Source organism: Ictidomys tridecemlineatus, chromosome 4 (assembly GCF_052094955.1).
Source record: "Ictidomys tridecemlineatus isolate mIctTri1 chromosome 4, mIctTri1.hap1, whole genome shotgun sequence".
NCBI classification, from domain to species: domain Eukaryota; kingdom Metazoa; phylum Chordata; class Mammalia; order Rodentia; family Sciuridae; genus Ictidomys; species Ictidomys tridecemlineatus.
Window position 1 is genome coordinate 47,923,935 of NC_135480.1, and position 24,423 is coordinate 47,948,357.

Below are 24,423 nucleotides of genomic sequence, written 5' to 3' on the forward strand. Positions count from 1 at the left end.
ATTATTGTCTCATGGTGATGGAGAAATTTGAGAAAAAAACAGTTGTCGTTGCTGTTTTTAATTTGGTATCAGGGATTGAGCCAAAGTGCTCAACTACTGAGCCACATCCCCAGCCCTTTTTAAAATTTTTATTTTATTTTATTTTATTTTTGAGACAAGGTCTCACTAGGATGCTTATAGCCTTGCTAAGTTGCTGAGACTGGCTTTGAACCTGTGATTCTCCTGCTTCAGCTTTCTGAGGGAGGAAACTTGTTATATACTAAGTCATAACTCTTCTCATACCAGCATTTTTTTTTCTTTTACACAATAACAAGGGAATGATGTATACTGTTTTGACACCCTTCCTCACAATGGGGGAAAAAAGTAAATTTATTTTCACAGAAATAAAGTGTACTTTAAAAAAAAGAAAGAAAGAAAAGAAAAATATCAGTAAACCAATATTGGATGACTTATTCTAAAACAGTTTTCCTCTTTAACTGGGCTTTTCTTCAGATTTTCTAACAGGAAAAGTTGACGTCTAACTCCAAGTATTAGTTCCTTTTTTGCTTTCATAAATTTTTTTATCACATGTTCTTTCTGGTGGGAATAGTATTTTATTGTTCTGTGAAAATCCAATAGCAATCCATCAGGTATCAGTTATTAGTTAGAAAGTATGTGTCAAACTGAAAAACTTTTATATCCAGAAATGACACACGTTTTTGTTCTTTCTGCATTTGAGTGATCTCAGCTTGTTTTCTGGAAATGTGCATTGAACCATTAAGTGATATCATATCTCTCCTGAAAACATAATCTTTCCTAAATGCCTGTCTAGTTCACTGTTTTTCACAGAGGAAAGAATCCTGAGGACTGGGTCCAGCTGGGAGGAATGCTACCCCAAGTGGCCTGAAATACAATGTCTGGATGCACAGTCCCAATTTTCATAGCTGTAAGAAGACAAGGTCACAGCACAGAAGGCAATTCTGTGCACTTATGAATGAGGGGGAAAGCAGGGAAACACGTAGGGAGGCTGAAAACAAGGGAGTGAAGAGCTGATCAGAGCTGGGTAGGTGGAGAGGGTCAAGGGAAACGCGTCAGTTCTGAAGCCACAAATGAAGCCAGTGCCAGAGTGCCCCTTTAATGTTGGCCATTGAGAGAGGTTCAGCTGCTTAGCCTAGATGCCCGTTGATGACTCCAGGCTAAATGGTACAAGTCCATACATAGATTAGATTTTTATTTTTATTTTTTTGTATGTATTTCCTTTTTTTCTTCTTTATCTTAGTGCTATATATATTTTTTATCCTTTAATTCTTCCTTCAATGGGTCTTGTTTTTAAGCCCTTCCTCACAGCTTTAGCTTCCTTTGGATTTTTCTTTCTTTTTCTCTTGTTCTTCAAGATCTCTCTAAAAGCTAGTACTTCATAGGGTTTTCTCTCTTTTGTTCACATAGTCTATAAAGCAGGACTTCATCTTAGCCTGGATTTTTCAGGTCTCTAACAACTCTGTAGGACGTAAAACAGCTTGGCAACTGGAATAATAATAATAATTAGAAATAACAGCGAGCACAGAAAAGTAAGAGAGAAAGTGACATGAAGTCAGGTTTTCAATTGGAAATTACCTATTCTGCTCAACTAAAATGCACCCTTGGAAATCAGTTACTAACATCTGTCTAGGAGGAGGAAAAAAAAGCCATACGAAAATTGTGCCTTCAAGTGTTAAGTTGATTTTTGTGGATTACCTTCTGTTGAAATTCCCACATAAAAACAAACTTTGAAAATAAAACTAAAAACAATGGCTGCCACTAATATGATTTCCTAGGGTATCTTTTACACAGAGCAGATTTGTTTTCTTATCATAACTGCTTCAGAGCAGTTCGCACTTGAATACACGTATGGCTATTTTATATCTGCCATCATGCATTTTTATTTGCTTAACCTAAGTCTTGTCAATGAGTTATTTTAAAAAAATACTTTTTGAAATTACCTACACCCCAAACAGCAGAAATGCTCTGTGTATACAAATGCTCTGGAAAGGCAAAGCCAGGTATTGGATGTAGGCACAGGACAAACCGCATGGTCTGCCTTGGCAGCCCTGTCCTCACCTGCAAGCTGCCCACACACACTCTCTTCCAAACGGTGCTTCTCTGATGCCAACTGGCTGAGCTACTGAGAGGAAGTCTACAGTGGGTGGGGGAGGTGACATGGATAAATATTTTATAAACTTAACTTCAAGCTTAAAACTTGATTTACCCTTTCAACCAAATTCACATTAGAAGTTACACCTCTTAAAAAATCTAGGACATTCAAGAGTTAAAGGGGTATGGAAACTGGTGCAGCTTGGGGCTGTCATCCAAGGCCAGCTGAACATGCAGCAGGAAGGGTTTGGTTCTGGCTAGGCTACAGACAAGACATCTGGATGCAGGAAAGGTCTAGAACGCCAGAAGCAGCTTTGCTTTTTGGTGTTAGGCTTCATTGAGTCCAGCCTGGGAGAATATTTGGTTTAAGAATCAAACCAGAGATTCTTCTTTGAAGAGGGATTTGATATTTTGAGTTTTATATAAAACAAACATCCACTATATATATATACATATATATATATATATACACACATATAATATATATGTATATATTCTTCTTGGTCAAGAAGGTTACAGGGAGCAACATATACACAATTAAATATATTTAGAAAAGGATACAGACTTCAAGCTTAAAACTTGATTTACCCTTGGAGAGGTGGGGTGGGGCGGGTGGGGATTTGTTAGACTTATAAGAAGCTATTGTTATCCTTAAATAATTTCGCTAGGAATCTGGTTGTCTGAAAAAAAAAAAAAGAGTTTGGTTTTTATATTGTACTTCTCATTACTCTTATGAAGAATTATTTTTTTTCCCTACAGGTCACTTTAAAAAGCAATTCTACCATAACAAAATTGCTATTAGGTCTTTAAAATTCTTTTCATTCTTCATTTTCATTTTATATTTAAATATATTTATAATTAGTTGCATTAGGCATAATGTTGGGCCAGTTATAATGCCTTTCACAAAAAATTTTTCTTTACTAAAACTAGAAAAAAATTTTCAGGGAAATTATACCAACTTCCTTCTTTATATCACTCCTGAACATACACTCTGGAAACCATCCACTTTAAAAGATAGGATCTATTCTTCTTTAGCTATAGCAGTCTATTTTTTATTTATACATGTAATTCTTAACAATTAAAGGAAAAGGCAAATGTAAATTCACTTAGACAAAACAAAGTAGGAAAAAAAAGAATATTATCCTTAGGAGAATTCTTACTTTAAAGAAAAGAAAATGCACATATCTTTCTGGGTGTGAAAATCATCGGTAAGGGAAGTGTTTTTTGGTTGTTGCTCCCCGTCTCCACAACATCCCCCTCCCACCCCACCCCACCTCTCCAAGGCATTAATTGCCACCTAGCAGCAAAGAAGGGAATTGCATACTTAGCTTTGGACAGAAATTCTAGAAAACATTAGTTAGCTGTAAAAAGGCACATTACTTTCAGTGTGAAGAATGTCTTAGAAATTATTAGCCTACTGGTAGACTAGGGATTAAATATTTTTTCTCTCATTTAAAAAAAATTTTTTTAATTCTAGATGGACACAATACCTTGATTTTATTTGTTTAATTTTTATGTGGTACCGGGGATAGAACCCAGTGCCTCACGCAAGCACTCTACCACTGACCACAACCCTAGCCCCTTTTTCTGTCATTTTGAGAAAATAAAAGGAAATAAAACAAATGAAAGTATTTGACTTATGCATAAGAATACTTTACACCCGGGCTGGGGATGTGGCTCAAGCGGTAGCGCGCTCGCCTGGCATGCGTGCGGCCCGGGTTCGATCCCCCAGCACCACATACCAACAAAAATGTTGTGTCCGCCGAGAACTAAGAAATAAAAAATTAAAAAAAAAAAAAAAGAATACTTTACACCATAAAATGTCTTCTCTTTTGTTACTTTTGCCACCTCAGCAACAGGCCAATGAAAAAGAAATTCTGAAGTCATCCTTGATGCTAAAAAAAAATGCTGGTTGTGGCCCATTAGAGGAATAAATACTTGCTTTTAGTACAGAAAGCAGTTTTCCAAATAATCTCAGAATAGATTTCTATAAAAATGAAAGCAAAATATATTTTGTTGTGTAAGTACAGTAAGAGGTTTATTTTTTTAATGAGAAGATATTTTATAAAGAATAATTTCTAGACAAAATTATTATTCAAACTTATTAAACAAAGGTGTCCTTGTATTAAACTCCACCAACCATATTTTTATTTTTGGATCAGTCAGCCAACTTGAATGTTAACACTTTAAAGGGTATCTTCTATTATTGTGCTTCATAGATTGTGGCAGCTGACTAAAAGTAAATAAAACTTGTCAAAAAATATTAAATCAAAATTAAATATTTAGGAAGATTTCAAAAGGTAGCAAGAGTAAAAGGTGGGTTTGGCTAAAAGTGTAACATTTAAGAGATGAGATTTGAGGGGGAGAATACACTTCCAGTTTGTCACTCTTTTATCTAAATAATAGGCATTGCTACTATTGTGACTGTATGAATATGCAATACCACTAAGGCAACCAGCAACATTTTGGAAGACAAATGTTTGTTCAAAAAGTAGCAACCATAACAGCTAATATTTATGGAGTATTTACCACATGTCAGGTAGTATACTAAGCACTGTAAATGAGAAATTCTCCCATTTGTCACAATAATAATAGAACATACTAGCCAATGTTATTTCCATTTTACAGGTTTCATCACCACCACCACTACCACAAAGAATCAAAGAGGTAAACTAAGTCATCAAAGGCCTCAGAGCTTCTAAGTAAGTAAGCTCAAATATAAACCAAATTCTTCTTTAATATTAGAATGTCCCAACAATCAATACTTGAAACTCTTTTCTATCTATTCTCATGGATCTAAATAATTTCTCTATGAAGGTGACCCCAATTCTGGATCTCTAGCCTAGATCACTCCACCAAACTCCAATTCATATGCCAATCAACTACTCCATATCTCCACCTGGATGTTTAATAATCATCTCAAGCTTGAAATGTAAAAGCCATATTCACCGTCTTTTCCTAAAAAAATCTGTTCCTCCTGTCACTTCAGTTATTGCAAACTCTATTCTTCATTTGCTCAGACCAAAACCCTGGAATTTGAATTTTCTTTCTTTTTCACACCACATGCAATCCATTATCAAAAGACTGTTGGCCTTCAAAATATATCCAGAATCCAACTACTTTCTACCACCCCACCATTACGTCTCTGACCCAGGATATCACCAAATTTCACTTGGATTTCAGTAAGAGCCCTGACCCCTATAGTCTGTTCTTTAAAAAGTGTCAGGCATGACATTCCTCTGTTCAAAATCCTCTGTTAACTTTATATTTCAGTCTTTATTACAGCCTAAAGATCTACAACATCTGTAATACATAACCCATCTCCTCTCTGATTTCATCCTTTTTCTTGGGAATATTTGTCTGTTTGGTTTACACAGATATTCTTGGCATCTTGCTAATAACGTCTAGCATAAAGTAATCAAAAAATATTTGTTGGATAAATGAGAAATATGTTTCCAAATCCTACCCTTTTCAATACTTCTTATGCATATTTTGGAGGCACATGAGGAGAAGGCAGTGGGCTGAACTCTTCAGAGTGGCTCTTATATAAAAGCTCACTTGGGGACCAGCAGAAGAGACATTTGGTCTCTTGGGGTTTTAATGGCTTTCAGCTCCTCTAAGCATGACTTAGGAATTTTGGCTCAGGATACACCCTGATTCCTAACCAGTAGTTGCAAAATTGATCAATAGGGATATTTTATAGGAAGAATAATCCAGAAAAACACACTTCTTTTCCAAATTAAGAGACCACCGTTAGCTATTTCAGGATTTTTTTTAAATTGAAAAAAAAAAATCCTAATAAGAGCCAAGCTGAAAATCTCCCATGGACATGTTTTATTGTTACTCAACTATCAAGATGACATTCTGTAATAATTGCTTAATTTCTGGAAAAAAAAAATTTCTAAACAACTCAAGTATGCCAATGGCTTTTGTACAGGCCTCACTTGGTCACACATACAGGGAAGGAAATTATACAACTTAGATACAACTCTAAATTATTATTCTTCCTAAGTATGTCTGTTAATTCTGATTTGCCCTGTTCTAAACATTGCCTCCTACCAACTGAGACCATTAGCATCTGAATAACCAAGACCATTAGCATCTGAATAGCCAAGAAAAAAAAGGCATGAGTGGATACAGACAAGGTTAGTTTAGAGTGAGCTATGTAAGAGCTATCAAAGATTGGCCAGATAAATTATGAAAGTCATATGATGGAAAATCTTATAGATAGACATTTAAAAGTATGGGACATGAAGAAATGTTTTTGGTATAATGTTATTAAATTAAGTTTGGCCTTAAGCTGCTTTTATAACTTTGGTCTAATGGTTTCATATGTATATAGTGAATTATTATTTAACCTGTAACCAGGTTGTAACCTAACCTGAGAGTATTCTTTTAAACAGCAGACAAGTCTCAGCTAATCATAGCTGTTAAACCTCAAGCCAATCAAAGGCTGAAAGCTGCCAAAAACTGTGACCATATAAAGCAAATACCAACTACAACCAATCAGGCTGCTTTTTCTCTAGCTATAAATATAGTCTTTATATGTGGTGGGGTGGAGCATTGTGAACCATTTTTGATCCAGACTGCTGCCCAATTCATGAAGTCTTTGCTTAAATTCTGCTAAATTTAAATTTTTCCTTCAAATATGTAAAAGCAGGTTAAAAAATAATCATATGTTACTTGATAACAAGATTTTTTTGGTGGAAGTTTGTTTTATTGAGATGTTAATTCTGTTTATCCTAGCCTGTAGCCACTTTGCCCCATTCAAACAAGTATCCAGGCTTCAGATTTTTGTAAGACAAAAAGCAAAATCTGCTTATAGATAATAAGGTCTCCTCATTTTTTGAAATGAAAAGGGTGAAGTGGGAGAAAGATTTCTCAAAGTTTAGAAGTCTGAAGCCTATAGGTTGAGCAAACAGCTAAAATTCCCATCTTGCTCTGTGACAGAGCCCACAATGACAGCAAAATTCTTGGGAAGCTATATCTATGTGCAGGGGCTGCCAGATTCACTCATTTGATTCCTGATTTTTCCCCATTTTGTAATTCCTGATTCTTGAGTGCCAAGGGTTGCTCTGTGACAGAGCCCACAATGACAGCAAAATTCTTGGGAAGCTATATCTATGTGCAGGGGCTGCCAGATTCACTCATTTGATTCCTGATTTTTCCCCGTTTTGTAATTCCTGATTCTTGAGTGCCAAGGGTAGTAAAGAAATAACAGTCACAAGATCATATAGGAAGATGGCACAGAAAGATAATCAAATAATTTGAGGTAGTTACTGGTATTTCCACAACAACTAAAACCTTAGAAATTTTGTACAACCCTGAATGGAAAGGAAACGCTCAATGATAATTGAGATTGAATTCCCTACCTGCATAGCAAAATGGGAAGTTACCATTAGATTCAAGTTAATCTAAAGAAATGAAATATTTCCATGGAATAAGAATCATACCCACAATATGTGCATGAGTATGCACCCAAACATACACACAAACAGAAAATATACTCTGAGGATAATTTTCCTTCCTTCTCTAGATTGATATTGGAAGGGGCAGGAATCATTAATATTTTAACAGTGATTTTTCTCTACCTCATGGATTATAGAGATATTTCATACTGTCTTTATTTGCAAAATATATGTATATGTATATATAAAAATAAAAAATATTTTAATCACAAAAAATATAATGCCAACTGTAAGCGAATTTTTTTTCTTCTGAATATTTGAACAGGTAGAAAACATGGAAGGATATATGCCATTAACTTAGGCTCTGTCTTCTAGCTATTTCAAACCTACTCCTATTTTTTCCTAAAAATATAATATAATAAAGATATAATATCAATTCAACTTTAAGATAAAAGAGTATTATATACCTTCTGTATCCTGAGAAAATAAATAAGTGTATTAGTCCTTGTCCAAGAAAGAAATAGTACACTCAAAAAGGGAGCCTGAAGAAAGTATAATAAGAACATGGGCAGGCAAACAAGAAATGGCAATAGCCCTGCCAACCTGTGGCCAACATAGAAGGAGTACGGGTAAATAAATAATACTGATCTCTCTTTCCTATTCTCCGATTTCCTGCTGGTGCCTTCATTTGCTAAGCTTAACTGAAAGCCAGAGTGGAAGAGACTCTGATGATGCAATCCCTAAAGAGTAAAGTAGATCTTCAGGTGCAAGCAGGATTATTGAGTACAACAATAACTTTAAAGTGCAAACAACTCCATAATTTTGCTATAAATATTTCCAAATTTAAAAAAAAATCTGCTAGAAGAGTACTAGAAACAAAGTTTTGCACTTTACTATGTACCAAAACAGTAGTTTTTAAAAAAATTATTACTACAAACTACTAAAGTACTTCTATCTATCCACTAACTCTTTTAACTAAAATTCATTGAGTACCAAGTTTGACCCATTCAACGTATACACAAAGGGAAATGTAATACAGTTCCTGTCTTCCGGTGCAGATAATATGTATATGTGGAGACATCATGCAAATAAATAAGCACAATTAAGTATTCTATATATGTAGAATAGTAGGATATTAAAATGGGACTCTGTCTCCCTTTTGCCAGCTATTCCCACATTCCACAGTAAAATAGAAAACCAAGGAATAGAAATTGTTAGTAAAGGGGAAAGGGGGCTTCTTTTGCAACTTTAACTGTCCACTTTTAGGTCAGAAAAAAAGTTGGAATTTATAAGATTTTGAGTTTTTAGTGTGCTGAGTGGTCATTGCTTTTGCCAAACCTCATGCTTAGGGAAAGAAGCTTTTTTCACCTCCTGGTGTTGCAGATTGAATCCAGGGCCTTGCACCTGCTATGCAGGTGCTCTACAACTGAGAGCCACTCCAACCCCAGAAAGAAGCTTTCAGGCTTTAATGGAACTTTCATGGTCCCTGGAACTGGGGTTTGAGGGTCACAGTTGGACTCATCTACTAATCTGGCTCAAAACTGAGGAACTCATTCATTTGGTACTTATATAGTGAGGTCCTAGTATATGCCAGGCTTTGTTCCAGATACTAAGAATATTTCAGTAAATTTTTTTAAAGTAAAAAATTCCTATATTTGGATATTTACGTGATTCCCCATTATGTATTTACAGCCACTTCCAGCTTTTACTCCAGCTAGCTTTGCTAGGTGGCTTTTCTTTATATTCAAAGAGTTCCTTTTATGTAACAACAATAAGAGATTACCATCCCTTTTGGCAGGGAACTCTTATAAAATGATAGAATGAGTAAAACAATAAAAAATTAAGAAAAGAAAATGACAATCCACTAAAGTAACAAAAACCCAATAAAAACATGAAAAACTTTTTTTTACTAGTAAACAAAAAATAAAACTAGTGGGCTTTTTCTTTTTCTACCAACTTAACAAAGGTTAAGAAGTACTTAATATTCAATATTGGTGAAGGTATAATGAAAGTGAATTGTCAGGTACAGTTGAATATAAATTGATGTAAAACTTTTTTTGCATCTTAGATATATTTGTCATAATTACAAATATGATCCTTTTGACTCATTGTACTTCTATGAATTCATCAGAAGGTGGTAATCAGGAAAATACATAAAAAGTATATATGTACAAGAATAATCATTACATTTTTTAATAACTTTATTTTGTTTATTTATTTTTTAATATGGTGTTGAGGATCAACCTAGTGCCTCACACGTGCCAGGCAAGCGCTATACCACTAAGCCAGAACCCCAGTCCTACATTATTTTTTTTAACAGCAAAAATTTGGAGATATTTAATTTTTTTATCAATAAGTAAATTGTTGTATTTTCACAGAATTGGCCACTAAGAAAGTATTGAAAATAATATGGATCATTATTTGTAAACATAAGATGGCTATAACTTTTTAAATGTATTAGTTAAGATTGAGTATGTTCTTACTTATAAAAAATTTATTATACATATGTGTGATACACATAACTAAAGAAACATATGGGAAAGGTTTGTGAAGATATTCACATTACATGACAATTTTAAAATAAGCATTCAACCATTCATTCAATAGTCGTTTTCATTCATTCAGCAATATTCATTAAGCACATAATATGTGCTAGATGTGGGACAAACAAAAGAGAAAGTCTGTTTAATCTATTAATTTAATCCACTAAATTATCAGTATTTTTTTTAAGTGGTAATAACCAGTGTTGGTGAATTTAAAGATAAGGGCAGTTTTATATACTATTGAAAGTCTAAACTGGTTAAAAAAAATTTTCTGAAAGGCAATTAAGCACTTTTTATCAAAAGCTTTTGAAATATTCATGTACTTTGACACAACAACTCCATTTTTAGGAATTTATTCTTTAAAAAATGAGTGTGAATTACACAAAAATATAAAGTAGTTCAGAAATGAATTTTGCGGGGGAACCTAATATTAAACAATAGGGATCTGGATAGATGTCATATATTCATACTGCAGACAACTATGGAGTAGTATTTCCCCTGGAAACTGTTTAACACGGAAAAATATGTCCCAAATATAAACATGAAAGTTTTAAAAGATACTAATTTACTGTGGATTTGAGCGAATCACCCAAGTGATCTATTTCACCTACAAAGCTCAGATCCTTAAGAACCCTTACCTTACCTGAGTCTAGGTACTCTTCTTCTTAACAGAAATTTAGCAGTCAGTAGATGTTAGATCAGCAGCTGTTTGCAGAGCTGTCTTAAGGTAGTTCACTTAAGGATTTACCAGATGCTCCCAAAAGAGAAAACAGATAATTCATAAGAAAATGTCAGGTTTTTTTTCTTCAGTGGCCTAACCTACCAGATATAGTGCGTGGTTTTGTGGACAGACTGTGCCCTTGAAGCTTGAACTCTGGCGGAAGAAACTAATAATCAGTGATCAACGCCAACAAAGCCTTGAAAGATCAGATCTCCGGGGAGTATAAAGAGGTGTATTCCAAAGTAAGGGAGGGAAAAAGCATGTACATAAACAAGATACTCGAGGAAAGGTATGGTTGACATACACAAACAGACCATTATTTTGTGGCCTTTCTGAGCCTAGTTCTTTTTCCCAATCTCTGTGAAAAGTGAGATGCTGAGCGGTCCGTTCGTATCACCCAGAATTGCAGCCGTTGTCTGCAGTAATTTCAGGTTCATTCAGCCGGTAGGATAAGAAACTGATGGAATCTACAATAGACAGTGAATGTCGCTGAGGATCCAACAAGGGCGACGCGACAGGGCGAACCAGCAGCGGGAACTCCCAGACTAGGGTTTCCCGCCAATCTCAGTTCCTAGATCTTCAAGGCCCCGCCCACTCCCGCCGAGCGCGCCGGGAATTTTAAGGGCGGGGAAGTGTTGAAAGCCTATCGATATCTCTGCAATAGACTGCCCTACCCTGCGCCGCCGCCGTCAAAACGCCGCAGCCTTTTCTGTCGATCGCCGAGCGGTGATTTCGGCAGCGCTGTTTGATTCGCAAGCTTTGAGGGAGCTCACAAGCGAGGTCCGCGCCGGAACTATGGTGCGTTGAATCTCTAACTTCGGAAGGTTTAGGGCAAAGGTCTGGTGACTCGGGGAAGGGAATCTGCCGCTCTTGGGCAGTCTGAGGCCACGGGACATGGGAGCCTTAACCACGGGGAGGGCTCCAGCCGTGATTCAGCATCTCCGGCCTGTCTGAAGGAGTGGCGGTCGATAGTCCGTGAGGCCTTTTCGCCTAGGCTTGTTTCACTTTCCAGGGAGTCTCTTGCACTTCTTCCTCCATCAGTTAGCCGAGTTCGCCTGAAATTCCTTCAGTAAAATAGATTCCGAGAGGTCGTGAGTGGCCCCTGGTGCTCTGTATGGGAGGAGAAGAGGGACTTCACTTGGAGGCCTCCCAGCACGGACTTGACTCTAGCATTTGTGGTTCTGGACCACGTTCACTTTCCTGGCGTGTCTTGCTTTACCAGTCATCTAGAGCTTGATTAGAAAAGGCCCGTTTCAACCACTTGGTCCAGTCACCTGGTTACAGATGTGGAAAGCTAGGCTGATAGAGAAGTGATGGAATCAGGGTTACAGTACAGGTCTCTGAGCTTCTACTGAATCTGTCGTTCCTGCACTCGACCTTCGTATCCCCACAGTTATTCTCCCAAGTATTGATAGACTTGCTTTTATAATGTCATTATGAGTAGTAATGGTTCTATCACTGTAGCTATTTGTATCCACCGCTAACTTCCTGAGAACATTTTTGTGTTCATTCAATATGAATATTTATATGTACATAGTGAGATTTCAAAGATAGGTCAGACAAGTGTGTGATCATAACTAGAGGTGTGTAAAGAACTGTGGGACTACGTGTTGGGGGAGTTTGGGGAGAAAACACGGGGAACACTTCAAGAGATAGACATTTGAGCTAATTTAAAGAAAAGAAATTATTTTTGACCATTAGTGCCCTATGTAAGATAACAGCATAAGCAAAGACAGGAGGAAAAATTGATGCATATGAACTTTAGTAATTACCCACCCAGAGGGAATGCTATGGAGAATGGCAGAGTAGGAAATTGGGAAGCTAGGACCTGTCTAACTAATCTGTTCTTCCCTCCCTCACCAATTAAGGGTGAATGTAGTATTGGCTTTAACAGAATAGTAACAAAATTCCAGCCATGTTGTGTTAACAGAATTGTTTTAATGCTGAATGGAAACACAGGCAAGCACATTTCTTACTCTTAATTAAGATTAGGGGTTTATAAAGTTCCTAATAGGTCTTTTTTCTTTTACTTTCAGTTTCGCAACCAGTATGACAATGATGTCACTGTTTGGAGTCCTCAGGTAAAATCATGTTTTATGCCATTTCTATGAAGAGGCTTTTCATGGCTGTAGTAGGTTTAGAAACTTGTAAGATTGTAGACTGAAAAAATGGAATATCATTTTGGACATTCCTAGAACTTGAATTTATAATTAAAATAACTTTCCTGGTTTTCAGAACATCATTGGAGGAGCTAGGGCTGTAGTTCAGTGGCAGAGTACTTGCCTAGCATGTGTGAGGAACTGGGTTCAATCCTTACCACCACATAAAAATAAATAAAGGCATGCTATCCATCTACAACTCCAAAAACAATTTTTTTAATCATTTGAAATGTAACTATACTTGCTTGAGGTTTGAGAACTCTTGATTTTTAATTTGTAAAGGATCTTCTGAGGTGACTCCAAGATATGTTCTTTTTTCCCTTTAGGGGAGGATTCATCAAATTGAGTATGCAATGGAAGCTGTTAAACAGGGTTCAGCCACAGTTGGTCTGAAATCAAAAACCCATGCAGTGTTGGTTGCACTGAAGGTAAGTAAAGCCAGACATGTATCTTCCTCATTTAGAAAACAGAACTACCAAATGTAAATTTCACTGTATAAACAGTAAAGTTGTAAACTTATTTTTACATCTTATAATGTCTCTATTTAGAGGGCACAGTCAGAGCTTGCAGCTCATCAGAAAAAAATTCTTCATGTTGATAACCATATTGGTATCTCAATTGCTGGGCTTACTGCTGATGCTAGACTGTTATGGTAAGTAGAATCATGAAAAACAAAAGTATCTCTTGATCCATAACTTATTACTTTTCCAGAAAAATTCAGGTAAGGTATACTAACACTTGAGAAGCCACTGAATAATGTGATACTTGTTAACATAATGTATTGTTTGAAGCCATGTATGTCTAAAAAGATCTTGACATTTTTATCTAATTTTTAGAAAGAGATGAACCACCCTTACTTTCTTTAATACTTCAGTATTTATTAGATTTTTTTTTTCAAAGCTCAGTAGTGGATAATATAGGGTATAGAAAGGTGATTCAGACATGGATCATATCTTCAAAGAACTTTAAATTTAGCTAATCTTGGAAGGAAGTAGAGAGTAACAGGTAAATTTCTGTGAGCAATAGGAGGAGATAGAGATTGTGGATGAGAAGCAATGAGTAAATGAAGAAGTGGGGCTTTGAGATCAGACAGATAACAAATTCTTATTTAATTACTAATTTCTGAGATTGGGCTAATTACTTAACACTCAGATTTTTCAGTATTTTTTTTCTCCAAGGGTGTTTTGAAGTAGGCACTTAAAACAGCGCCTTTCAGAAAGCATGTGAGTGTTTATATGTTGAGGGTAGGATGTAGTTAGCCAAAGCTAAACTTTTACTTATTTATATATAAGCTGTAGGTGGATACAGTACCTTTACCAGTGCTTCTCATGCATGCTAGCCAAATGCTCTACCACTGAACCACAGCCCCAGCCCCCAATGCTTAACTTTTAAATTTATGGTTTTATTAGTGAAGAAAGAATATAAATAGTAAAGGTAAATGGTAATGCCTTTTGTTTAAGAGTTTTGAGTTATCCAGCCAGTCCCTTGGTATGTCAACAGTATACTGACAGTAATACGGGTTTCTGTTTGCTCCTAAAAATGTAGAATGTGCAATGTTGTCAAACATTTAACCCATTAATATCTAAAATATTGCTGTGCCAAAATACATTTAATATAAAAACTTTATTAATGAGATATTAAATTTTTGAAATTTTGATGTGCATTGTATATGTACATCTCAATAAAGCTATATGTATATACATCTCAATAAAGTGGCTTAATACCACATATCATTAGTGCCTGCCATATTGGAGAGTATGGTTTTAGACACCTTGAGAAATTTACTTTTAAAAAGTACTAAACAAATGGCTTGGTTCCTCTAATATACATTTGATTATCAGGGACTAATTAAGTAGATCAGTGGTAGTGTACTTGCTCTAACATGCACAAGGCCCTGGGTTTGAGCTTTAGCACTGCGATCGATCGATCAATCAATAAATAAATAAATTTGACCATCAGATATGACAAACACATACTGGACTAAGCAACGTGGAAAGAATGAGCATGTCTATTTCTTTCTATTTAATTCTCTAATAGGCATGAGTTCTTTTTCCCCAATGTTAACCTTGCTCAAATCTTCACAAGTTGAGACTCAGCAGCCTAGTGTCTAATATCTAATGCAGTTTATGATGAGAAGTAGCATTTGCAGAACATGTGAAAACATCCCCTGGATTCTATTTCTTGCCATTGCTCTATTAGGGAGATTTTAATCTGTTTTCAAGGAAAAAACAAAAAAGACTAGGTACTTTTTTTTCTGGATCAAGACTTAGAATTAAAGACAAACGGTTGCTGGCTGGGTACAGTGTTACATGCATGTAATCCCAACTATTCTGGAGGCTGAGGCAGGAGGATTGTGAGTTCAAGACTATCCTGGGCAACATCAAAAGACCCTGTCTCAAAATAAGGACAGACTGTTGCTCATAAGGATAAGAGAAGAGATGGCTATTTTCTCTTCAGTCGGCCTCTGTTTTCGGGCTCTCAGACATAAAATTTTCAAGAGCTAAAGAATAGTTAGTTTTGTTTTTTTTTTCCACTGAAGCAAAAGAAGAAAATTTATTGAAAATCGAGGAAAAATCAAACAGAAAAATAACCTCAAACAAGTAACAAAGCAAAGACAAAAAGGAAATAAGAGGAAAAAAATACCTAAATTAAGACAAAGCTCCAAACTATTTCAAAATGATGAAATTGTATTGGAGATGGAAACTAAAAGATGCAGGTGGGGGATGGGGATCTGATGTGGGTATGGCTGTCAGCAGAGGACTATAGGAAAATCCTTGTGGGAAAGCAGAGGTCCTTCATTCCTGGAGATACAGGCAGCCGCTGCACTGGTCTACAGATGAAGATCCCCATAAATTAGGAAAGATAGTGATAAAATTGTCAAGGGGTGGGGGCAGCATCAAGGGAAGGAAGTGCTCCCAGGAACACCCATTCCACTCCTAGACTAGAAACCCAGACACTCCCAGCTGACTCAAATGACACAACAATTAGATGGAATAGTAGCCAGAGTGAGGACCTATGGGACTTATGGAATGGGGCAGGTGCCAAACCCTCATCCACTTAGAAATCTCCTGGACCTGATTTGTCTGCGTCTTCAAGATCACCTTCTTCAGGCTCTGCAGTGGAGAGTCTCTTCAAGGAGGCTTCTAGTTCCTCATCCTCTCCCCTGAGGGGCCACGTTCCCACAGGTCTAGGCCTGAATAGAGAAGCTTCTGGGTCTTCTTGGGCTGGGGTAGTGGACATTTTGCAGGATGGGTATGTACAACAGAAGCTAGACCAGGATGGGCCCGCCTAAGTTGAGTGTGCCCAGGATGAGCACAAGGGCTGGCCAACGCGTCATGCAAATGGGTGATAGCCTCATCCAGAGTTTGGGTATGTCTTCTGTTGCACAGTAAACCAATTCTGCATCATTTGCTCCTCTAGGCTAAGGCTAGAGGCCAGAGCCACCAGGGTACCATGGGATAGAAAGGGGTCCTTCAGGAAGTGTGCTTCCAGCTCCTGCATCTGCTGCTTTCCAGCATATTTCAAAGGCTTTCAATCTCATTCATGGCAATAGTGCTCAGTTCAAAGGAATGGGTAGTTAGTCAGTTTTAAGACCTCATATGGCCTTACAGTTTAGCACAAAAATGTGTCTTTTACCTTACTGGTTTCCTTATATGTATATGATCCATGAAAATGTTTGGAAGTGAAATGAAACTGCTATATTTGGATTAGCTCTCTATAATTTGAAATTACTAACTTTTCTTGTTTTTTTTTTTTTTTAGTAATTTTATGCGCCAGGAGTGTCTGGATTCTAGATTTGTATTTGACAGACCACTTCCTGTGTCTCGGCTTGTATCTCTAATTGGAAGCAGTATCCTTTTTATGTTAACATTTATAAATGTGAACTTTAAAGGGCTTGGGTACTTAATCCCTATGGTATTCGGAATATGACTATGAAACATAGGTATGATTATAAAACTTTTAAGGTATTGGGTTGCTCTTTCATTAGCCATTATAAGCAATTTATATTTTTGAGACATACATAAACCCAGCTTTATGAAAACTATCCCAGCATCATTTTTGAGAAATTTAAAGTTTCTTATTAATTCTAGATATCCCCACAAATCCTGCACCCCTTATATCCAAAACAAATGAAATTCTATATGGAAAGAGATTATTTTGCTAGTATGTATTCTTGGGTTTGATGGAAAGTCAAACAGGTAATATTGAGTCAAAGTAGTACTGTTCTGTTTTATGTTCTTCCTACAGATTATGCAGTGATTAAGGAAGAAGTTAGAGGTCTTTGTTAATAATATTTTGTTTGAAAATAAAGATAGTACTTTAAGCCAGGTGCAGTGATGCATTCCTATAATCCTAGCAGCTCAAGAGGCTGAGACAGGAGAATTGCAAGTTCAAAGCCAGCCTTAGCAACTTAGTGAGGCCCTCTAAATAATATATTAAAAGGGACTGGGGATGTGGCTCAGTGGTTAAATGTCCCTGGGTTCAATCCCTGGTACCAAAAATAAAGATAATACTTTATTCCTTGGTAGAATAAGCTCTTTAACTAGTTTAAGAGACCCAGATACCAACACAGCGGTATGGCCGGAGACCCTACGGTGTTGGGTTGCTTATTGCTGGATATGATGTAAGTTGATAGGGTATTGTTATATTTTAATGATTTTTTAAAACTAGAAACTTTTGTAATTTTTAGCTTAATCAAAGTCAATAATTATGGGTTTTGTTTTTGTATTGTAGGATATGGGCCCTCATATTTTCCAGACCTGTCCATCTGCTAATTATTTTGACTGCAGAGCTATGTCCATTGGAGCCCGTTCTCAATCAGCTCGTACTTACTTAGAGAGACATATGTCTGAGTTTATGGAGTGTAAGTGACAGCTTTTTTTAGTTTGGTTTGGTTTTGCCTCCTCCAGTCTTTGTATAGTGAATAAAAGTAGTATCCTAAATAAGGAAAACTATCAGTCTTATAGAAAGAGTTGGTTTTTTTTTTTTTTGAAAAATTAAGCCTATGAAGTATTTATTATTTCTGTATACATCTACATTTTACTCCTGTTTACCACAGTCATTTCAATCACTAGAAAACTCTTTCAGGATATAAATGTGTCCCTACCCTTAAAAATTCTTGATTCACTGGATCTGAAATATGTCCCAGCCAAAGTTGGGAAACCCTGTACAAGTTGCTATTTGTAAGTTCTCTTTTTATAACTTTCAGTTTTCTGTGATTCTGTTCCTGTTTTAAGCCATGTAGACATTTCTGCATTAAGTAGTTCATAAACAAGAAATAAAAGACAGTGTAGCAATGGCAAAGGAAGGTAAAAGATGTAAGATGATAGAGAAGATTTTCAAGTGCTTTTCTTCATATTGGAAGGAGTGTTTGTCAGGGTTTTTAACATTTCTCTTGGTTGTCTTATAAGTTTTCTTGTGGCAGTAGTCTATGAAGGAAATATTTGGGGCTCAGCGAAATATAGAGGAAAATAATTAACACTCTGAAAGCAAGCTATTGTGAGATGATAATAGCTTTAACTTTAGGATACAGGAGTTCTAGGGCCATATAAGCTTGAGAAGCACTGATTAAAGTTTAACATTTCAAAATATGATAATTGAGTTGTGAGTTCCTAAGATAGCCCTTAACATTTGGAGATTTTCTAGGGCTCAAAGGACTTAGTGTGTAGTTGTACTCATAGCTAAGGCTTACAGCAATATGATAAGGATATACAGCTGAATCATTAAAGAAAGAGTCAAGAGGAATCTGTGAGGAAGTTTCCTTATGTTCTCTCCCTTCTCAGAAGAGTTACAGACCATACTTTAAAGAGCATGTGTGTGATATTTTTGACCAGAGAAGCTCATTAGAAACTTGGGTGTCCAAAGTTTGAGATCTGGTCACATAAACATGCTCAGCATATTCCAATCTGGATAAAAAGTTAATAAGGATTGCATTGAATCTATAGATCATTTGGGGACATACTGCTATTGTTATAATCCAGATGGTCTACCACTTAAATATATTCAGTACAAACTGAACTTTAGATTTTGAATTTTGATCTTTTTCTGGGCTAGCAATGTGCAGTAAGATACTCATGATAAAACATCAGTGAGCCATAGGACTCAGTCAGCCACACAATTCCAAGGGTAAACAACTGATATCTATAGAGTACTATGTTGCTAAGCTATGAAATTTGGTAGGTTAGGTGTATTAAATGGATTTTTTCTTACATTTCAATTTACAATGTGTTTATCAGGTTGTACTTTGATCATAAGTAGCATCTATGCAAATCTGCTGACATCTGAGCATGGGTGTCTTTCCATTTACTTAGGTCTTCTTTAATTTCTATGATGTTTTATAGTTTTAAGTATTCAAGTCTTATATTCTTTTACATTTATTCATAAGTATTTTATTCTTTTTGGTGTTACTATGAACAGAATTTTTAGATTCTTGAGATCCATGTCATGTCACCTGGGATTGGAGAGTTTTACTTTTTCCTTTCCAATATGATTGTTGGTGGACCTTTATTTATTTTTATATGGTGCTGAGAATCAAACCCAGTGCCTCACACATGCTAGGTAAGCCCTCCACCACTGAGCCACAGCCACAGCTAATATGGATGCTTTTTATTTCTTTTTCTTACCTGGTGTTCTTGCTAGACCCTCCAGTGCAATGATGAATAGACATGGTAAGAGCAGACATCTTTGATTTGTTCCTGATTTTTAAGGGGAAAGATTTATTTATTTATTTTTGGTTCTGGGGATTGAACCCAGGGGTGCTTATCCACTGAGCCACATGCCCAGTCCTTTTCTTTTGTATTTTGAGACAAGGTCCTGCTAAGTTGATGTGGGTCTCACTAAATTGCTGAGTCTGGCTTTGAACTTACAATCTTTCTGCCTCAGCTTCCTCAGCTGCTGGGATTATAGGAGTGCGCCACCACATCTGTCAAGGGAAAATTTTTTTTAAATATACTCAATATATTAGCTATGAGTTTTTGTAAATATTCCCTTCAATTATTATTATTATGCAAGCATTTGGGGTTTCATCATATGCTTTTCATGTATCTGTTGAGATGATCGTGCTGCTTTTTTCTCTTCAGTCTTTGGTGTAGTGTTAAATTAATTGACTTTTCAAATGTTAAACCAACTTTGCATTCTTGAGGGGGAAAAATCCTTTTTTGTCGTGACAAATATTGGGGTGGAGCCCAAACATCCAAGATAACCTTTTGTCTTCTTTAGTCACTTTCTAGGTGTATTAAGAGAAGCTAGAATGCTGGGTCCTCTGCCACAATCTTTTCAATGTTGCTGGATTCCATTGGAATTATTTTGTTAATTTTTGTACCTGTATTCATAAGAAATATTGTTTTGTGGTTTTGTTATCAGAGTAATACTGGCCACATAAAATGAGTTGAATACTACTTTTATATAGAGCAAATGTAGCATCTAACATTCCACAGAATACATTCTACAAAATTGTGAATGACATTTTTCAAATCATAATTTTGATTTAGCTTATCAAAATAACAGGTCATCTCATTAAATAAAATAATAGCGATAGTATTGCTATTCAAAGATTATATGACGAGCATTAGACACTTGGCTGTTATTGTTGTAATAACAATATTGCATAACTAACACCATGATTTCAGACTGTAAGCTTGATAAAAGAAGCCTAGTATGATAATGAAACGAAGAAATAACTATTAATTTATTACATACAGGCAACTTAAATGAACTGGTTAAACATGGTCTTCGTGCCTTAAGAGAGACACTTCCTGCAGAGCAGGACCTAACTACAAAGGTAAATATTATGTTTTCTAATTGTAGATAATAATATTACAGTTTAATATTGTATAAATAGGTAATTAAAGTGTGTATACTTATTTAATTTAGGAGACGGTTGCCTTGGTTCACACTTTCCCTTTAAGCTGTTCAGAAAGTGATCAGATTTTGAAATGCTATTTTTTAATATTTCTTTTTGATATAAAGCAATAAAATCAGGAAGTCCAATGTAGACTGCCCTTTATTTAGTAAATAGTTATATCTTTGTATTATTCATGTAGTTAACAAATTTGTGCACTTACCATATGCAGATACCTTCTAAGCATTTTAAATATAGTAAAGACAACAAATAGCTGGACCTTTATTGAACATTCTAGTGAGGAGATAAATCATATACATACACAAATCATACAGGATATTAAAAGATAATAAATGCTGTAAGTTAAAAAAAATGTTTAAAAAGAGAAAGAATGTCTAACTGGGTGCAGGAAGATAGTGTGGTAGATATAACTTAAAGTAGGGTGATCATCTGGCACACACCTGTAATCCCAGCTACTTGGAGGCTTAGGCAGGAGAATTGTGCATTCCAGGCCAGCCTAGGGAATTCAGCAAAACCCCATCTCAAAAATATAAATAATTATCATTGTATAATTATCATTTAATATCTATGTGAAAACTTTATTGCCTGCATAATCTTTTTAAATCAAGTGTTTCCAGATGATAGACCTTTAAGATTAATCAAATAACAGTGAATATTAAATCTAGCAAGTGCCTACTAGTTTTCTTCACCCTACATATAAGTAGTTTTTAAAGTCTTAAATTCAAGTACTATATTTTTATTCTGATTTTTTTTCACCTAACATTTTATGATAAGAATTTTTCTGGCCTCAATGTACTCTATTACTTATTTTTTTGTTCTCACCCTGCCCACCCTTAGAATGTTTCCATTGGAATTGTTGGTAAAGACTTGGAGTTTACAATCTATGATGACGATGATGTATCTCCATTCCTGGAAGGTCTTGAAGAACGACCTCAGAGGAAGGCACAGGTATCCAATTAGTTGTAACAAAAGAGGCTTTCATTTTGTCCTAAACTGCAGTTCTTATCAACTGTGTAAATCCATCATTTTTCCCTTTAATTATAGAGATAGGCTCCCAATTCATATAGCAACAGAAAAATTAAGAACTAAGGAAAGTAAAATATTCAGGGGGCAGAACTCTCTGTAAACACAAAAAGAGAAAAGATAGTTATCTATTGCTATGTAATAAGTTACCACCAAACTTATAAATTTAAAACAGCAAACATTACTTCTCACAATTTGGTTGATTGGGCCTCATCAATGATGGTTCTTTTGCTTGTGTCTCTTGGAATCGCATATGTGCTACAGTCAAATGTTGGGGTGGAGCCCAAACATCCAAGATAACCTTACTTTTGCCTTCTTTAGTCACTTTCTAGGTGTGTTAAAGGAACTAGAATGCTGGGTCCTCTGCCAGAATGACTGCTTCTATCCCTGTAGTCTCAAGGCCTCTCCTTCAGCAGGACCTTTCTAGCAGGGTGGCAACCCAGAGCTTGCTAAAGGTCAAAAAAGTGCAAACTGCCATCATTCTTAATGCTGATACCCAGGACTAGCATGACATCATTTATGCACATTCTGTTGTTTAAAGCAAGTCATGGGGCCAGCCTGGATTCATTGGGAGTAGATACAAGGAGAAGTGTTCATTGGAGACCAGCTTTGAACACTAGTTTGACTTTTCATAAATAGTGACAAAAACCAAATGCAGTGGCACACACCCGTGATCCCAGTGACTTGGGAGGCTGAGGCAAGAGGATTGCAAGTTTGAGGCTAGCGTAGGCAACTTTTGTCTCTTAAACAAACAAAAAAAAGCTACTGGAATGTAGCTCAGTAGTATTGTGCCTCTGGATTCCATCCCCCGTACTGCAAAAAATTAAATATAAATGTAAATAAATAAATAAGTGACAAACACATCAAGAAGTGTTTGTAGGGGGGAAAAACTTTAATATGGATCTTGTTGCTGGATGTTTAGAATACACATTTGCATTAATAGATGCTTATTTAATAACTGTGTACCTGAAGATATAGTGTCTGGTACATAAATTTCTTCAAACTCGAACTGTTGGGAAATTTGGGGGAGCAAGAATTGCATTATGTAAGTTGCAACACTATTAAGAAGAATGCAGTGGAGTGCCATGCAGCTGGTTGGTTTTTATTTTTGCTTTGTTAGTTTAGGGGAAAAGGATCTCAAAAAAGGGCTGATTGTATCTTAAGCTTAATATTAATAATATATGAAAGGCTTTTAACTCTTGAGCAAGACAGTATGATAAAATAGTGGAATTGTTCAATGATTTTTAGGCATTCAGAACTGAAATATATTCTTTAAAAGCTCTTAGAAATTTAGTATTCAAAATATCCCTTAACCCTTTTTTCATTAAGTTTTTATAATGTAACATTTGTAATTAGGAGTACATATTGATCAAATGTTCATTTTTCATCTTCTCTTTTTTTCTTCCCTATTAAGCCTGCACAACCTGCTGATGAACCTGCAGAAAAGGCTGATGAACCAATGGAACATTAAGTGATAAACTTAACTATATGTGTATTATTGAATATTTGAGAATGCAGAAACACATACTGATGACAGTAATCTATACTTTGAACCAAAAGATGCAATGGTGGAATGGTATAAGTCCAAATACTGATTTTAGGAATCAGTCCAAATGTGTTTTTTCCAAATAACTTCCCCGAACCATATAATGGGGTACATTTTTCTTTGAGAGGGTCTATATAATCATTTTCTAGAAAGTATAGGTATACCAGTGTTTTTATATAAAGAAAATAGTGTCTTTGGGGTTTTAAAGACAACTGTGAAATAAAATTGTTTCACCTCCTGGTGTATTGGGTTTTTGTTTTTTAAGTAACTTCAACTATGAATAGTAATTTGGGATTGCAATTACTTATTTGCCACATTTGCAAGATTATATTGCCTTGTTTTTAATGATATATAAAAATGCCTCATCTACCACAGGCTTGTAACAGTTTCTAGTTATGGGCTGGCTTCATGAAAATCCATGGAGATTTGGCTCCAAATGCAAATATCAGGATATAGATTATTCTGATTAAAATCAAAGAAACTGCTGGGTGCAGTTGCACACACCTGTAATCCTAGCTACTCAGAAAGCAGATGCAGGATTGAAAACTCAAGGCCAGGCTCAGCAATTTACTGATAGCCTGTTCTCAAAATAAATAAATAGATAAAAGGGGTTGGTGCTCATTTGTATGAGCACTCCTCGGTTCAATCCCCATTACTGCAAAAAAGAAAAAGCCTACCTAAGAAACACCACTTCCCAACAAAAGTAGTGAGATTGGACTGGGGCTATATAACCCCGTGGTAGAATTCAGGCTTGCCCCACTCTAGGCCCTGGGTTAATCTCTAGCACATTTTACCAAAAAAAGCCAAGATTCTTAATGTCTGAACAGTTTTTCTATCCAATCAGCAGATGGCAATAGAGCTCTGGATTTTCTTGGGAATTTTTGCAAATAATCTCAAACCTCTAATCCTACACAAACCAACTCCAGCATAATTTGTATATTACCTTCTATTCCCTGGGTTATGTACTCAGATGTTGCAGAAATTTTTAGCTTAGATCATACAAAATTAAATTAGGAAATCATTTAAAAAATCCAAAATTTCACTGCTCAAAAG

General features: G+C 35.9%; 1 protein-coding gene and 1 long non-coding RNA gene across 4 annotated transcripts in view; one reads left to right on the forward strand and one right to left on the reverse strand.

Annotated features, from left to right (window-relative positions):
• LOC144377087 (uncharacterized) overlaps nucleotides 1–11,445 on the reverse strand; it is a 92,394-nt gene extending 80,949 nt beyond the window's left edge. The window contains exon 1 of the long non-coding RNA XR_013437743.1: nucleotides 10,704–11,445. This is a non-coding gene — a long non-coding RNA (uncharacterized LOC144377087). The remainder of the gene's footprint in view (nucleotides 1–10,703) is intronic.
• Nucleotides 11,429–23,611, forward strand: Psma1 (proteasome 20S subunit alpha 1). Of its 3 annotated transcripts, none has more exons than XM_005326776.4 (10): nucleotides 11,429–11,579; nucleotides 12,818–12,862; nucleotides 13,267–13,368; nucleotides 13,489–13,592; nucleotides 16,702–16,790; nucleotides 17,494–17,564; nucleotides 17,675–17,804; nucleotides 20,641–20,720; nucleotides 21,639–21,749; nucleotides 23,239–23,611. In XM_005326776.4, exons 1-10 carry the CDS (start codon nucleotides 11,577–11,579, stop codon nucleotides 23,293–23,295), a joined length of 792 nt encoding a protein of 263 aa, XP_005326833.1. In that variant the 5' UTR covers nucleotides 11,429–11,576; the 3' UTR covers nucleotides 23,296–23,611. The 3 variants fall into 3 exon arrangements, with proteins under 3 accessions (XP_005326833.1, XP_077902565.1, XP_077902564.1); XM_078046439.1 differs by lacking the exon at nucleotides 11,429–11,579 and adding an exon at nucleotides 11,664–11,756; XM_078046438.1 differs by lacking the exon at nucleotides 11,429–11,579 and adding an exon at nucleotides 12,714–12,740.
• The last annotated feature ends 812 nt before the right edge of the window (nucleotides 23,612–24,423 follow it).

Excerpts from the sequence above, each read along its gene's own strand:
- Psma1 (XM_078046438.1), top strand. Across the intron at positions 12,863-13,266 it reads TCACTGTTTGGAGTCCTCAG|GGGAGGATTCATCAAATTGA; the intron begins GTAAAATCATGT and ends TTTTCCCTTTAG. Across the intron at positions 21,750-23,238 it reads GACCTCAGAGGAAGGCACAG|CCTGCACAACCTGCTGATGA; the intron begins GTATCCAATTAG and ends TTCCCTATTAAG.